The 15,827-nt window shown below is 43.1% G+C and overlaps 1 protein-coding gene across 10 annotated transcripts in view; it reads right to left on the reverse strand.

Annotated features, from left to right (window-relative positions):
* mctp1a (multiple C2 domains, transmembrane 1a) overlaps positions 1-15,827 on the reverse strand; it is a 121,754-nt gene that overhangs the window by 30,217 nt on the left and 75,710 nt on the right. For all 10 annotated transcript variants that reach the window (XM_031848961.1, XM_031848960.1, XM_031848958.1 and 7 more), the window contains 2 exons: positions 13,522-13,641; positions 5,664-5,780 (listed from right to left, as the gene is read on the reverse strand). In XM_031848961.1, the coding sequence (XP_031704821.1) occupies positions 5,664-5,780; positions 13,522-13,641 (237 nt within the window). The remainder of the gene's footprint in view (positions 1-5,663; positions 5,781-13,521; positions 13,642-15,827) is intronic.

The following is a 15,827-nucleotide window of genomic DNA, read 5'->3' on the forward strand; positions in this document are numbered from 1 at the left end:
TTGTCTTATTGTTTCGTATACTCACTTGCGGAAAAGAGGGCTAGAGCTGGTACATACTTGATGTGCAATCTATTCCACACAAACATACTCACATCTGTAGGCTTAAGCTCAAGGTTTAACCTGGAAAACTCCCAAACAGCTACAGCGGGTGTACTGTATAGACAAAAACAACAACAACAAGCACTGAGGCAGACACCCTGAGCTGCTGACGTTGTTAGCAAAGAGCACAGACAGTTACAAAGGTTCAGTGTGATGAAGGGAGTTAGACAAATGGAGGGAAAGGAAGAGAAAGAGAGACAACATGATGAAAAGGGAGGCTGGGAGAATTCTGCAGTGGCATTCCTGATGCTCCCGATGCTCCCGTCCCGCTTCAAACTATGCCCGTCGCCTGTCTTTCTGCCTGCCAGCCTGCCATCCTATCTGCCAGTTTAGCAGAGACAGAGAGGCAGCAAGAGGAGCAGAGACGAGTGCGGTGATGCCGGGGCGGCACGGGGGAAATCAGTGGGGCACAGGCGCTCCCAGTTAAAAGTGACATGACCTTTTGATTTTGTCACCTGTCACCAACTGCCATGTCTGACTCCGCACTGAGGAGTGCCTGCCATCCACCGCTGTTTTCCTCTGCCTCCGTCTCTCTGTCGCTCCGTCTCTCTGAATGCCTCCCTGTCTTTTTCTGTCTCCTGCTCCCACTCCATCTCCTCTTCTTTCCAGAGTTGTGGTTTTTTAGGGGAAAAGTGGAGGTGTTACTTTTTGGAGGAGTTGCGGTATAATAGGCAGCGTTTCCTCTTTTCCTTCCAGCTTTCCTAATATCTACTCCTCTCTACCTGTGTTGTGTGTGGCTCTTAATGAGGGCAGATGTCAAGGCACAGAATGTTTTTAAGATGCAGAAAAGTTGTTTTTTTTGTAGATGCAAAATCAGGGCGAAAATAGAATAGATAAAAATGGCAATGAAGTCTTGTTCTAGAAATGATACCATGTTACAATAAAATCAGACATTGTTACCGTCTTGGAAATAAACCAGATTCATATTTCTTTTTTTTAATGAACAATATACTGCAGACACACACAGTGCTTCAGTCAGGAAAGTAAATATAAAACTACATCAAGTAGAACTACTTGGATTCGAACTAATACAAAATAATATTTGTAGAAAACTTAGTCAATTATTTTCCTCTAAATAAAGTTCTATTGGAGAGATTAATCTGCTTGTTTTCCTGGAAATGCTACCGGGATGTAGAGCGGGTTGAAAGTTGTCCGCTCGATCTCGCACATGGAGCCATGTCTGCAAGTGTGAAGTATCTTCAGGCCAGTAAGGTCTGCGCTTCTGTAATGGGTTGGTGAATCCATATAATGGTCTGAAGCATGGGATAAAGATGATGGTCCTCCAGTGTGACAAGGCCTAATTGCCCATCAACCCGTGGTAGAGAGAGACATCACCATGTTCCGTATGTGCCCTCTACTGCAGCCAACACCTTCATAACATCTGCTGAGGACCTTTCTGGGCCAACAGAACACCGAGGGAGGATTCCTATTGGGATGCGTCTCTGCTCCTTAATTTCAGCGCGCATCATATACACTCATGCAAGCAGGCACACACATGGAAAACGACACATTCTTCCACACACACCTTGCAGCTCTTTTTTTTCTTCCTGCAGAGCTTCCTGTCCTCTGGTTGACCGAGCCCAGCCTACTGGCAGCGTCCTTTGCAACAGGCTTGGGATGGATCGAAGCCGCAAAATGTTCCAGGTTTCAAAACAAGACGGAGATGGAGGGGAGGTCATGTCATTAAAGTGCTTCCTCCACCTCCCAACAAGAGGGGACTCGGTACAAATGCAGAAAGATGGGAAGGACCTTCCTGCATGGTACATTATTAGATTTGGATGCCAGAGCAGTATCATACTCCACATATATTCAAAAGCATAGAAGGTTCTCTTCTTTGTTTGCTTCAGTGAGCATGTTACAGCATGAGACACAGGTCAGCCAACAGCGTTGAAGAGTGAGTGTTCACAGGTCAGAGTGCTACATGATGTGAGAGGAGGTCGGCGACCTTGCCGGTGCATCGCCTCCTTTAAATCGCTGTTCTGAGGATGCTCCGACTGCTTAGCAGGTACTGGTCAAGGTTGGGGCGAGGGTAAGGAGCGCTGATCCAAGATCTGTTTGCAAAGCAGCATGTAACCACACAGCATTCAGTGACCCTGAGCGGTGAATATTACAGCGCGTAGAGAACACTGTTTGTGTATTTGCTGTAGACGGGGCTATGGACTGTGGTTGCGGTGTAAAATCAGAGAAGGGTCCTCACATTGAACCCATCAGATGAAGCAAGGCCCCTCAGTTCATTAGGAAGTCTGTACTCAAGCGTATAGTGTTTTTTGCTGCACTCCCCCCCCATCCTTCTCTCTCTCTCACCCTTCAGAGTGAGTTCAGCAGAGATTCCTTTGGCATTACCCTCACCCCAGACTGCTGGAAAACCGCAGCGCTCCGGATGCTGACCCTTGCTCGGCTCAGCACAATGCTTTAATTTGGTCTGTTGTTTAAAGTAATTAGAAAGCCTTTTTCCCTTGTTTTCTTTTCTATTCTTCTCTGTTCTCTGCCAAGAGCGAGAGGGAAACAGTGAGTCGTCCATGACTTCAGCTTGATAAAGACTCGGAAGAGAAATCCGGGGGTCCGGGAGAGGAAGCGAAGAACGCAGATACTTCATGCACTCTCTGTACCCACTCCCCCCCCCCCCCCCCCCCCCCCCCCCCCCCTGCACTGACGCAGATTGGGTAACTCTGAAAACAAACAGGGACAGGACTCTGGGGATACTTGCATCTGAATGTGTGCGTGTGTGTGTGTACAGCATTTGCAAACAAATGTCTTAAAATAATGAATGCTTACACCATTCGCAGGTTATTTACACGTGTTCAAATTTGACTTAAGATAGTAATATCACAACTGAGAGAGGCAGAAAGATAATATTGGAGCAAGGAGAGAGGGTTCATCGCATTCACCAATCCTGAGGCAGTGAGATTGCAACGGCAAGACGATGACAGTCAGAGAATATTCTTTGTGTCGCCCGTGCTGCTCTGTACTGTTCAGCACAACTGTCACAGCGGCAAGAAAAGGAGCATCAATGGTGCTAATCTTTGACAATTAATCCCACTTTCATCGGCTATATTACTCCAAAGATTGTCTGCACACACTCGTATATGCAAGCATACACACAGTAGATGGCCATACATGCACACGTTTTTCACACAGACACACATAACTTTTATATCTATGTGCACACAGTGTATTTTCCCACACACACACACACACACCTGGAGTGACACAAAGATGCAGTTGCGTTTCTACACTTTGGTTGTGCCTGAATCATAACCTTGGAATAAAAGTGAACATGTCATCCTACATCAGGCAGCAGAACACCACCATAATGACACAAAATATTCAGTATTGATGCATCGTGCACACAGCTGCGCATTCACTTATACTACATACACTGCTATCCGGTTCTCTTGCGCTGCGTATTTCCCTCCGACTATCTCACCACCAGCCTGAACCAACTTCTCTACATACTCTCCACTAGCAGCTCTGACCCTCCACTCCACACATAGCAAGGCTGTCCAACTGTAAGAAGTACACAACACACTCACTTGCGGATTGTGCTCATGTAAGAAACATATAAGAGACATTTAACTGAAAGAAGGTCAGATATGAAACTTTGCAGGAGTGCTCTTAAATATGCTAAAACATATGCCTGGCCTTGGTGTTCTATTCAGACCAATGGCCCAAGCAGATAACTCCTTTGAATTCAAGCAAACATCCTCAAACCGATGAAGACGATGATGTTAAAGCAACCTTCAGAGGAAAAAATGCCCTTCAGCTCGGAAGTGTGGAGAAGTACATGTCAATCAAAAGTACAGCGGTGTGATGCTACTAAGACAGTATTAGACATTGAAACTAAAAGATCCTATGTCAGCACACCGTCCATATTTTCCCTCGTCTCTGAGCACAGGGCAACTTCGTAGAGCTGAGCCGAATAGCATTGCTGTTTTAAAAAGGCCCTTTTTATGAGTATCAACACTATCAACATGTCTTAATGTTCCAACCAATTCCTGAGGTACTTGAGACACAATAGTCCCTTTCAAGGGAGGAGAAAAAAGCAATTCTGCATGAAGTGGGAGTAACATGTACATACTCATATGTGAAGTGAGTGGCACATTACAAGAATAAGTAACCTTTGTTGCCTCATTTTAATTAGGAAGTGCATGGGAAAAGAATATCATTAGGTCTGGATAAATACAAGCAGCAGGTGGGGGGGACAAATCATCATGCTGGGTTTTGTCTTAAGAAGTGCGATTTCTTTTTGTCAAGCAATGTCGCCATCTACAGGTGAAGAAAAATATCTCATGTCTGTGTCATTCACAAGTTTGGAAAAGGATATATTTTGTATAAAAACCTACTTGCAATAGAAATCCTTAAATTCTTCACTGAACTGACTATATCCAGTTCAAATACTGTAAATTCCAGTATGTACCACAAACTACGGTATAATGACCAGGTTATTATCAAGTAAGAGGCGGCTCGTTTCGGTCTCATAAGGTTGTCTTTTGCTGATTTTATTGTCAACTTAAACTCTAAAATTAACAAATATTGAAATAGAGGCTTATAAATAGAGAAGCTTAACTCTAGAGACTTAGCAAATAAATCTGGGTTGTAAGTTATGTGCAGTTCATATCTAATTCCATTTTTATGTGTAATATTACAATGACACAGAGCAATGAGATTTAGTTCATCATAATGACTGAATATCTCTTCCAAATCCAATCTAACCCAAAGAATCCTTATGAAGAGATAAATATACACATAGTAGGGAAGATACTGCGAGAAAATCTGAGGTCTGGTGTTAACTGGGTATTTCCAACTGAGTCTTGGAAAAAGGAACTTATTAAAATTAATCACTTCATTGTTCACGCTCACTCCATAGTCCAGCGCTCTCTCTCTCTCTCTCTCTCTCTCTCTCTCTCTCTCTCTCTCTCTCTCTCTCTCTCTCTCTCATTTTCACCCTCTACTCTCCAAATGTGCCTGGCCATGATTAAAACATGTCTGTTTCTCCATGACATTGCTTTGACATCATTTAATTGGTATAAGAGATAAAAAATAAATGAATTAAATAAATATACTACCTGGTAAGTGGCGTAACGTAGCTCAAGGTGACAGCCTATTATTTCTCCCTTTTCCTCAAAGAAGGCAAAGTGAGAAATGCGAGATTGTACTGAGAATGCAGCTGCTCAAGGGGCAGATGGAGCTTTTTTTTTATCTTCAAAAAAATTCACCGTAGATTTTATTACATTAAATTCTAATTTTGCCCAAAGTTTGTGCAATCAAAAGATACATTTAAAATGTATATTATGCTCATCTTGATGCTTTCTCACTCACCTGTATACTGATCATAATCACCTGTCACATCTTTAACAGCACACACATGAATTGCATGTATCAGGTCTCGCACCAAAGGAATGAAATGCATGGAAATGTGATTAATGTTGTAAATAAAAAGAGCGTAATGGCTCTATATAAACAATGGTGTCCGAGTTTTAACCAGGCATTGTGTGTGAAAAGCGGCTTTTACAGTGAAATGAAAGAAAGGCGGAGGGATATCAAGAAGCCGTCGGGTTACTCACCACATCTTGCCTGGTATCCTTCCCCGATGCAATGAGGATGTAGTTCCAGACCAAAGGCAGAAGCAAAGCCAGAGGAATCATGTAGAGTTCAAAGTTCCAAACAACGATGACAAAAAGCTGAAGAGAGAGAAAAAGACAAAACCATCAGCAAAAGAAAAGTGAGAACAAAAAAGTGAGAAGAGTGTGGGGTACGGATGTATACATTCAAGACCCCATATTGACCCCCATGAGGCAAACTCCTGAGAACGTACGCCGACCATATGTGCGATTGGAAACGACGCATTCAAGCGCATTCATATGCAGAATCATAACCACCATGGGACAAGGCGTAAAAATAAGACTGGGCTTCAACAAAGGTACAGGCCTGGTGTCGGTAAGCCTAGGTTCACTGCCCTGACCCTCAAAGCATTCTGGGCCTCCAGCTGAGGAGGAAGATGATGAGGATGATGAGTACGAGCCGTCAGAGCCTCTTTCCTCCATGCCAATCATCCCAGAGGCTGAGGTCATGCACCGTTTTCAGCCGCAGCACGTCAAAGCTGACCCTTCCACACTCAATCCCAAACTGCAGTATCTGACCTCACACACCCCACACCCCCAGTCCCTAACCCTGTCACTCCAAGCCCCAATACCCTCTCCTCTACCCCAAAAGACTCCTATGCCCCATCTCTAACCTTCTCTGCACCCATCTGCCAAATCCACAACCTCTACACCTCCCCTCTCATCACCAAACAAGAAAAGTACCATCGGAAAATTAACCTTTCCTAAAACCTTGCATTTTGGTTTTGGCAGCGCTCCTTAACCTCTGACAACAGATTATTGCTGCTTGGGACAAGACGTATGTGGGAAAGTGAAATTGCTAATGATGGAAGCTTGATATTTTATGACGGCATTGCGTTAATTGTGAGAGATGTTGAGAGAATTGTGTCAGTTTCAGAAAGTTAAGCTGGAAGAAATAGATTTTATTCCCACAAAATAACCTATCAGAGAGAAAAATGGAACAAAAAACATTTTATTTTCTAATAATTTAATTTATAAGTATACAGAGATGTTTCGTGATTGATAAGACTCCAGCAGCAATTATAACATATGCTGAGAAATGCAAACCATGCCTAATACTTTTCTAGCAAAACATCTTTATCACATTCAAGTACCAGAAATCCATTACTTTAAATATGAGCAAAGAAGATTTTAATTACTCTCTGTATGAAAATGGATCCATGTTCAACAGTCACTTCTGATGGGACACTTTTAAGAGAGGTGAAATTGAAACTACTTCTGATATACAGCCGATTTATTGGTCTGTGTACCAATTATGATCGACCCTGTTTTGCTCAACAAGCAAAAGAAAACTTAACAATCAAATAGTTTTATTTGTGTGTGTGTGTGTGTGTGTGTGTGTGTGTGGGGGGGGGGGGGGGGGGGGGGGGGGATAGATGGAGAGAGAGAGGGGAGAATGAAAAACAAGCTCTCTTCATTGTGTTTACAGTCCAAGGTTAATGTGAATATGAGGTCCAACAGCCCCTCAAGAGTGTGTATGCAGTTCTGCTGTTACTGTAGTAGAGCTAGTCGGACTCTAAACTGCAGACATACACACACCGTGCGGTCTGTGTTTCAATTTCCTTTCTCTCACACACACACACACACACACACACACACACACACACACACACCTGAATAGCAATGAAAACAACTCTTCACAATCGCACAATTAAACATTTTCTCAACTTTTCCACATAAAGTTTGAAAGGCTCATATTCAAACTTTTGAATAGAACTATGACTTAATGTAAAACGAACCAACAGTGTATACAAAGCAAAAACAGACATAAATTAAACATTGGAAATGTCCAGAACATTTGCATAATGCTCACAGCTAAATGTATTTTTCAAATAAACCTGAACGGCCTTGGTGCAACAACCAAATGTCCCGAAAGGATTGAAATCTTTCTCCGTCTCTCTCAGGCTCAACTTCACTTTCTCACATACAAAGAGTCTCTCTGATAAAACTGTGTAGGAGAATTGGCAAGAAACTATTCAATAATTCATATTTGTATACTAATAAGCAAAACAACCATTGCCCTTCATATAGAAGAAAAAGCTGTTAGGACTGTGTAAGCTCAACAACTGAAACTTGCATACAGACAAAACACATGCTCATATATATATATATATATATATTTTTTTTTTCTCTAAAATTATCCATATTCCTACAAATTAGTAGAATTTACAAATCTGTAACGCTGATAAACACTGGAATAATCTGTATCTAAACAATGTGCAAAAGAGGAGCAAACATGTCTTCAGTCAAGCAAACAAAGGAGCTCATTTGTCTTAAACCTATTCTGGTAGAAGCTATAAATACCTGCACACTTACAAACATCTTCCCGCAGATACACACCGTGCTCCTGCTATAAATATACGGTACAGCAGGCATATATTCTACGCTAAATATTTTGAGTGCCTGCTTCTCTAATCGCTCATTATATCGTTATCACACAACTAATGAATTACTCCTCTCTGTCCTGATGTTTATATGAAACCATAATACCCCCTTTTATGTTTTAAAAATATATTGCTTTCTTCTCCAGTTGCCTGAGGTTGTTTAACCTGCCGTCCCCCTTCATTCCTCCTGCATTTGGTTATAGTAGCTGAGGGCGAAGTTTTGACTGGCAGCTAGAGGAACCGGACACCCAGGCTCAGCAGTGGCCAGCCCTGCCCCGTCTCCGTGCCCCCCGGCTGGGTAATGGGGGCCCTGCAGTGCCTGGACCTTTCCACCAGGACTAGGCGATCACAGCCACCACCCCCCATTGCTTGCTACACCAGATAGCAAGCTCTTTGCCTGGGGAAGAGGGAGTGGGAAGGAGCCTGCTGTGGATGTCAGCGACCAGAGAGAAGCATGGGGGGGAAACACAACGATAAAAACGTGGTGGATCGAAGGACAAGAAGAGGGGGGGGGGGGGGGGGGAATGCTAAATGAAGCTCCAGACATAGTCTATGGGAACAATTTGTAGATGACTGTGTGGTGGTCAGAGTATCTGAACATGCACCGTGCCCCACTCCTGCTTTATACTGCTGAATCCTTACATGTGTGGTAATGTCAAAATGTTTATATAAACAGTGTGGTATCTTTCTCTGTATATGTACTTCTATATTATTCAAACTAATGTATTTTTGAGAGCATGTACATAAGTATGAATTTTATTTGCTACTGAAACAAAATCTTTCCTTATCTTTCCTTCTCATACTACCACTGTATTAAATATTAGCTGTAATTATCTGAACGACTAAAGAACAGTGGGGATAAATATCCATTTAAGAGGCAGTTTAGTTCTTTTCCATAACAGACATTTGATGTTGACACCAAAACCACTTGCAGCAATTTACCCTTTAAAAAGCAAATCTATTTTGTTATAAAAAAATCGATCATTTCTTTTTAAATGACTTGTGCTTTAACAAGTCTTTGGTGAAATGCATTGGACTTTCTAAGAACAGAACTATTTAACTCTCATAAAACATAGTAAAACAATATTTTCCACTGACAAACCTGCAAACCATTTCAGATATATTTTAAGGCTGCATTTGAACTGGGCAAACTTCACATCTAAGCACAAGCTGAATTTCCAATGAGATGCATAATTAAAATAGACAATCAGAAAGTTGCGCAAAGTAAAACAATGGCAGTAAATGTGTAATATTTTGGCTAAAATATCAATACACAGAAGCAGCGCACTAATTTATTCCGACAAGTCTGTGTAGTTGAATTTTAGCATGGTTATTATCTTTGCTGCTGTCTCTTAATATTAAGAAATCCCCTGAACACATGAAGATATATTAAAAATGTTAACAAAATAGAGAAGTCGAAATGATTTATTCAAGCACTCATTGCGGCGGGTTGAGAGTTGTATCTTGCATTATTTGTTTGAAAACACAGCCCGCGTCCTCACGGCTCTGAGCCGCGGCACTGTGGGAGGGTAATATTCAGTACTTTGGCTTACATTAACCACACACCAGGCTAACTTTCCCCCTGCTCTGTCTCAGTGGAGTGAAACTGAAGTTTGGATTTCAGAGTTCCCCTTTATCTCTCTTACATCAATTTCCGTGCTGGCACTAAGTGTTGCCAGATAGCAACTAGAAGTCCTGTTAAGTTCGAGGGAACGAGAGAGAGAGGGAGGGAGTCCGTGTCCTGTTTGTGAACGGACCGACCCATCGTTCAGTGGTGCTAGACTGCCCCCTGCTGCACCCCTGCAGAACATAGATCTGCAGCACAATTACTGCTGTTCATCCGATAAAAAAAAAGCAGCCTGAATGACTAAGCCTAATGTGTCAGAGCCAATCATTTTGTAATAACATGAAAAAATTAAAACAAAGCATCCACCATTTTATGGCTCCAGAAATGAAACCGCACACGGGTACCTATGAGAAGAAAGGATGCCGAGTCCCTGACGTCGCAACAAAAGGCCTCACGCACTTTCTGTTGAGTCTTTATCTCTGGTGATTAAACTCTGACTTGGTATTCTCCGTTAGTCATGCCACTATATTTCAACTATCATTCATTTTGCAAATCAGGAGAGCAGTAAAATGTAAAAGTATATCTTTCAAAGCTGTCCCTTGCTGTGGGCAAAGACGAACTCCAGACTTTAAAACTTTTAAAAGTTAGACAGGTTCTTTGAAGAGGAGTCAAAGGAGCAATTTAAAGAGACCTGGAGTGGTGTGTACCACTGACTGCTATGGCGTCTCTGCACTGTGTGTGGGTGTATGTGTATCAAACTGCCAGCCAGGCATGTGCAAACACACACACACACACACACTCCAATAGTTGCTTCTGTACCTGTCTTTGCTTTTTTTCCCTTTTTTATTTCAGCAGGGTGAATTTTTATCTAAATGCAAAGCAGGTGATAGGTGCTCCAGTTTCCTCTAGAAGTAGCTCCGTTGTCTGGGCTCTCTTCCTGATAAGAGTCCTACTTTGCCTGACATAAAAGAGCCCAGTATCATTTCCCCTGCCTCCCCAACAACCCCCAGCTCGCTGCCCTCGCCCTTCCCCGAGCTTCACAAAGCTGCCTCTATTTGCTCCCAATTCAGAGCCCAATTGCAGATAAAGTTACAGCAAATTTGTTTGGAGGAAGAGCTGCTGAGGCCTGCGGTCCCTGGGGCAATAACAGCCTTGTCTTGCAGGGGCCGTGGGGAGAGCTGGCAGCAGCGGGAGAACAGAACCCAACACTGCTCAGCCCCACAATGGCCTCAACTCTCTGGGAGAGAAGGGGAGGGAGAGATAAAGAGGAACAGGGATGGATGGACAGACTGAAGGGAGAGGCAGTCCGCTTGCAGGTGTGGAGAGAGGAAGCAGTCGCTTAACCCCGAGACAAGGAGACGGAGACACCAAGACCGACCCACACATGCGCGCACACGCACACGCACACACACACACACACACACCACCCATCATGCAGGACAGGAGGTAACTCCAGTCCCGTCCATTGTGCCAACGCCTCAGGCAAAGCTGCCACGGTGGCTGATTCACTGTCGGGATGGGTGGGTGACAGCAGTGTGGGTGTGAGAGAGAGAAAGGCTGCATGTGAGACTATGTGATATCTCCCTTTCTCTCACATGCACACAAAACACACACAACATACACACTAATCACAGCTGGCACTAATGGGCGATGTGTACATGCGGCTGGCATTTCAGAATTGGGCAGAAGACAGAGTAAGAGACCATGAAGAAAATGTTGAGCGTTTTTAGGTAGGGAACGTTGTGATGTGACACAGTATGACCACTGCATTTTGATGCACTATTGCATTCACGAAATACCAAAACTATATGAACATACTTAGACCCCCCCAGGCCTACTTAACAGTTAAGAAGTGCCCACATTTGTAAGTTTAGGGGTTGAATTGCCCACAACTTCACCTCCGTAGGTACAGCCGCGTTGGAAAGTTAAGTGTAACATCTGTCTTAGAAAGACAGCCAGACAGAAACACAAGTGCACATGTGAACAGACACACATGCCCATAATCACACACAGCCGTACACCTTCATGAACACACCACCTTGGCCAGATGGCCCCCCATAAAAACCCACTTAAAGAGATGAGCGAAGTGATTAAGAGGCCTCTCAAAGTGAGGCAGAAATGAGAGAGGGATGAAGAAATGGATGGGGAGGGAGGGAGTACCTGTGTAGAGAGAGAGAGGCCCTAAATACTCTGATGCTTTTAGCTAAGTGCACACTCCTATGATAACAGACTCCCAAAAGAGCGAGGGGGGGCACAATGACACCTACATTTCAGACTTTCTATAAACTACAAAATGCTACGTCCTTGGCCCAGATACATTCTTTATTGTCATCTGAATACTCTGAATTGAACAGAGTACAATGAGAATATGAACAGTTGGCACCGTTACTCAGAAATGGATGTGCTATACACCGTTTTCAAAAAGGGCTGTACGAGGCATGCGCGTGTTGACACGGAGGCTGCGCTACCCAAGGCTGCATCCACCTCTATTCAGCATGTAGATTGGCAATTCTGAGGTGACCTTGTTTTCTGTGAATTCCTTGACATTTTTTTTGTCTGACATTTTCATTTATTTTTAAAAGATAAGGGGGGGGGGGTTTAGGCCCAGTTCAGCCTTACATGAGAGAAAATTCAAAATGTACACGCCAGGCTCAGACATGAGCGCGCTTGCACACACAGAGGGAAAATGTTAACTGATCAATACTATGTCTCTTCTGACCCATGTCTTGTGATGACACTGTGACCTGCTGTACAAACACACACACACACACACTTACAGTCTCTGCAGAGATGAAGCTGGTGTCAGACCGCCAAATGCTGCTAATGTCTGCTGTGGAGACACTTAGTGCCCTCATGGTAAAGGGCTGGGGCGGGGCGGGTCCACCTGTCCTGCAGCTACTTAAGTCAGGACACTAAACCAGACAGGATTAAATGCCTGCTCTGTCATCTTTAGGGCAGGGAACTCCATACAGCCACTCACCGTCCTGCAGGAGAATGTCTTTTACTGATAGCTCTGCTGTCCAATTACACTTCACCTTTTAATACCAGACACAGATGACAGCAGCAGGAGGGGGGGGGGGGAAGGAAGAGAGAGAGAGGATGAAGAGGAGGCTGATGGGCGAAGAAAGAAAGAAGCTGCCATTTCCACTGTCTGCAAAAACAGCTTGTCACACGTCAATAGATTATAGCTGCATTTTCTAAGTATGGTCTCGTTTAAAATAGTGTTTAATCTACAACACCAACTCGTCCCACATTCCCAGCAAATGAGTGTCACAACAGACACTGTATATACAGTACCAAGTGAGATTTTAAATTTACACAAAGCTAGAAAAGGGATTTAATCGAGACGATCATATCAAGATATTTGAGTGTGTGAGTAACAGTCTGTAGTGGAGGATACAGTGTGGGAATGTACTTAAATGTGCTTGAGACGTCAACAACCCCTCGTGTTAGAGTGTGAAATTACCAGTGAAGGATCCATACTTTGTTAGCAGAAATGGTCCTACTGCTGCGTGTGTGCAGATGTTCAAAGTGTAATCGGTAAAATATAAGACTATTGTTAGTCCATTTAGAATGGTGCTGATCCATTAATATGAGTTGGGTTCATTTCATTTCAAAAAGTGAGAGATAAACGCTTTCACTACATAGTATGACCAACTATATTAAAGTACATTTCAGGGACTCAGTACACCAAATTAATTATAAAACAGCAAAATAATATTTGCGGCTATAGAGTAATGTTTCACAAAAAGACACAAAACATTTGGTCCTGTTTTTAGTTTATGCGCAAAAGTGTATGTGATGCCATTTATGGTCCTGCACATGTATATGTAAGTGCATCTCTACATACTACAAAAGCACAGATGCTCCTCTGTGGAGAGTCCCATTCGAAGCAGCTGTTGATGTAGCAGCCTGTGTTGATCAGGAACATGATGCAGCGTCTAACTCTGTTGAAGTTTTGCAACAGCAGCTAAAAAGGAGACAAAAACAAAATAGCAAACGTTTAAAACATATGAACGCTTACGGTCAGGAACGTGTTGTAGCTAGGAAAACAGCATTGTGTGATCAATATTGTACATCGCTGCTTTGTAAAAGTGGTAGATACAGTATGTCAACATATGGACATTCAGTTTAAAAAATAAATAAATAATAAAATGCTGTACTTTTATAAAATTGATGACACTTGTGACATGTAACAGAGTACAATTGGAAAAAACACAAAAGGTTGTTTGATATTCATCACATATGCTCCACGTTTAGTGCTCAGTGGAAACTTTTATGAAAAGACAAAGTAAACAGGAACAAAAATATGAATACAAACATCAGTACAGCTGTTACAGCCCGTCTCTGATGTAGTGATTTGTGATGACATACTTTTAAACAGGTCAATTTTCCCTCTTTCATGTTTAGTTATGTTGTGAATTCTTCACTATATCTTCCATCATATAATTAGTCCCTTAGTTAAAATGACAATAAGTCTTAATATGGTAGCTACATACCCCATTGTGTCTCATTCTGCTGGCACTTTTGAAAGTCAACTGTTGCATTACTTTTTACAACTTGAGATATGCAGCTTTGACCTCACTTTGGCTTTACTATTACATTAAAGCTCTGAGGACACCATGAGGACATTTAGTGTGCTTTACTTCTTTGGACAGCTATATATGGATGTGAATCAGCATACAGGACAAACGGCCACTTTAAGTGTGACAAGCTGAGTCACAATGTTTCTTTAAGTCTCCTCTCCCAGTGATAAAGTTAAGTACAATAGTAAAAATTTCCAACCGAGTCTCAGGATTCTCCTCCGAGGGTTCTCCGTGCGTCTTGGCCAGATATGAGAGAGAGCTGGCTAACTGCTGTCCTCCCCACGGGTTGCCAACCGTTCAGGGAATAGCATAACAGCGGCGCAGGATGCCTACCACCCAATCAGGTCACCACCAGGAGAAAGTGCTCCCAAAGGACAAACCGTCTCTGCAGATCACGGTTCAAAAAAAATCTAGGCCATTATTTTACTCTCTGGTAAATTGTGTGTGTGTTTAAATGTGTGTATACTGTATGTGTTTGTAGCACTACAGAAAAGTCTATTGTCTGTATGAATGCGTGTTTCCGGGTGGATTTGCATGTGGTTAGGGGTGGCTTGGCTGCTTTGATGCAAGATGAGAGGAGGATTCCTCCTTCGCTTTGTATAATTATGTGAATCTTTTTGTTGCCAAACTGAGGATGACTGTATGGTGTCCTGCTGGGGACACACAGACCCTAAGGACAGCAAGACTGTGAATCATCCATTTCCACGTTCCTTAGCGCATGCACTTGATGTACATGCTGTACTCTTCTGGGCTCATTATTGCCTTGATAAGAATATTACATTTTTCATGAATTATTTCAAAGACTGCCTTGAGTTATTCCTTAAAATCACTTAGAAAAGTGGAGACGTCATTTATTAATTTAAATGTCATAATTACAATTTAAATGGTTTTGTTTGGCAGGCAGCTTATGTGTTTTCTTTTTCTTTACTGGGTGTGTGTGTGTGTGTGTGTGTGTGTGTGTTTGTCTGCGCGCTAAGCAGCAAGCAACAGCAGGGGAGCTGCTACCACACAAAAGAGCCCTCACGGGGCAATCCCTCTAAAGCAGCCAGTGACATCATCATTGCGAGACGCTGACATGGGTCATCTCTGTGAGTCAGAGGTGAAATGGAGATTCTGCACTTGGGAGAAAAGCGTGGAGTGGGCCGAGACAGAGAGCAACAGAGAAGGCAGAAACAGCGAGGAAAGAAGGGAGTAGATGGAAGGCTGACAAAAGCGTGGTGTGGGAGCTGCTGCTGCGTGTGTTGTGCTGGGCTGTGCTCGGCTATGCATGGCGCAGTATTGACTACTGAGCCCAAACGGTCACTCATATGACATGTCTGATGTGGGCCAGCCCCTACTATTCAGGCCTTTGTGGTGCCGACATACTGAGCAGCGTGACAATGAAGTGCAAAGCAGCAGTGGCAAAGAGGGCCAACTATAAGGATGGCCAATCTACTTATGCACCCCAGAGCTGACAGCTTGACATTTCTATTCACCACTCAGAGTGGATGCAAGGGGGGGAGGGGGGGGGGGGGGGGGAGCGGGCCCACATAAAAAAAAAAAAAAAAGAGAATTTTTTTCTTTCACCCAC

This window comes from Anarrhichthys ocellatus, unplaced genomic scaffold (genome assembly GCF_004355925.1).
Source record: "Anarrhichthys ocellatus isolate YVR2014 unplaced genomic scaffold, GSC_Weel_1.0 scaffold9, whole genome shotgun sequence".
Classification (NCBI taxonomy): domain Eukaryota; kingdom Metazoa; phylum Chordata; class Actinopteri; order Perciformes; family Anarhichadidae; genus Anarrhichthys; species Anarrhichthys ocellatus.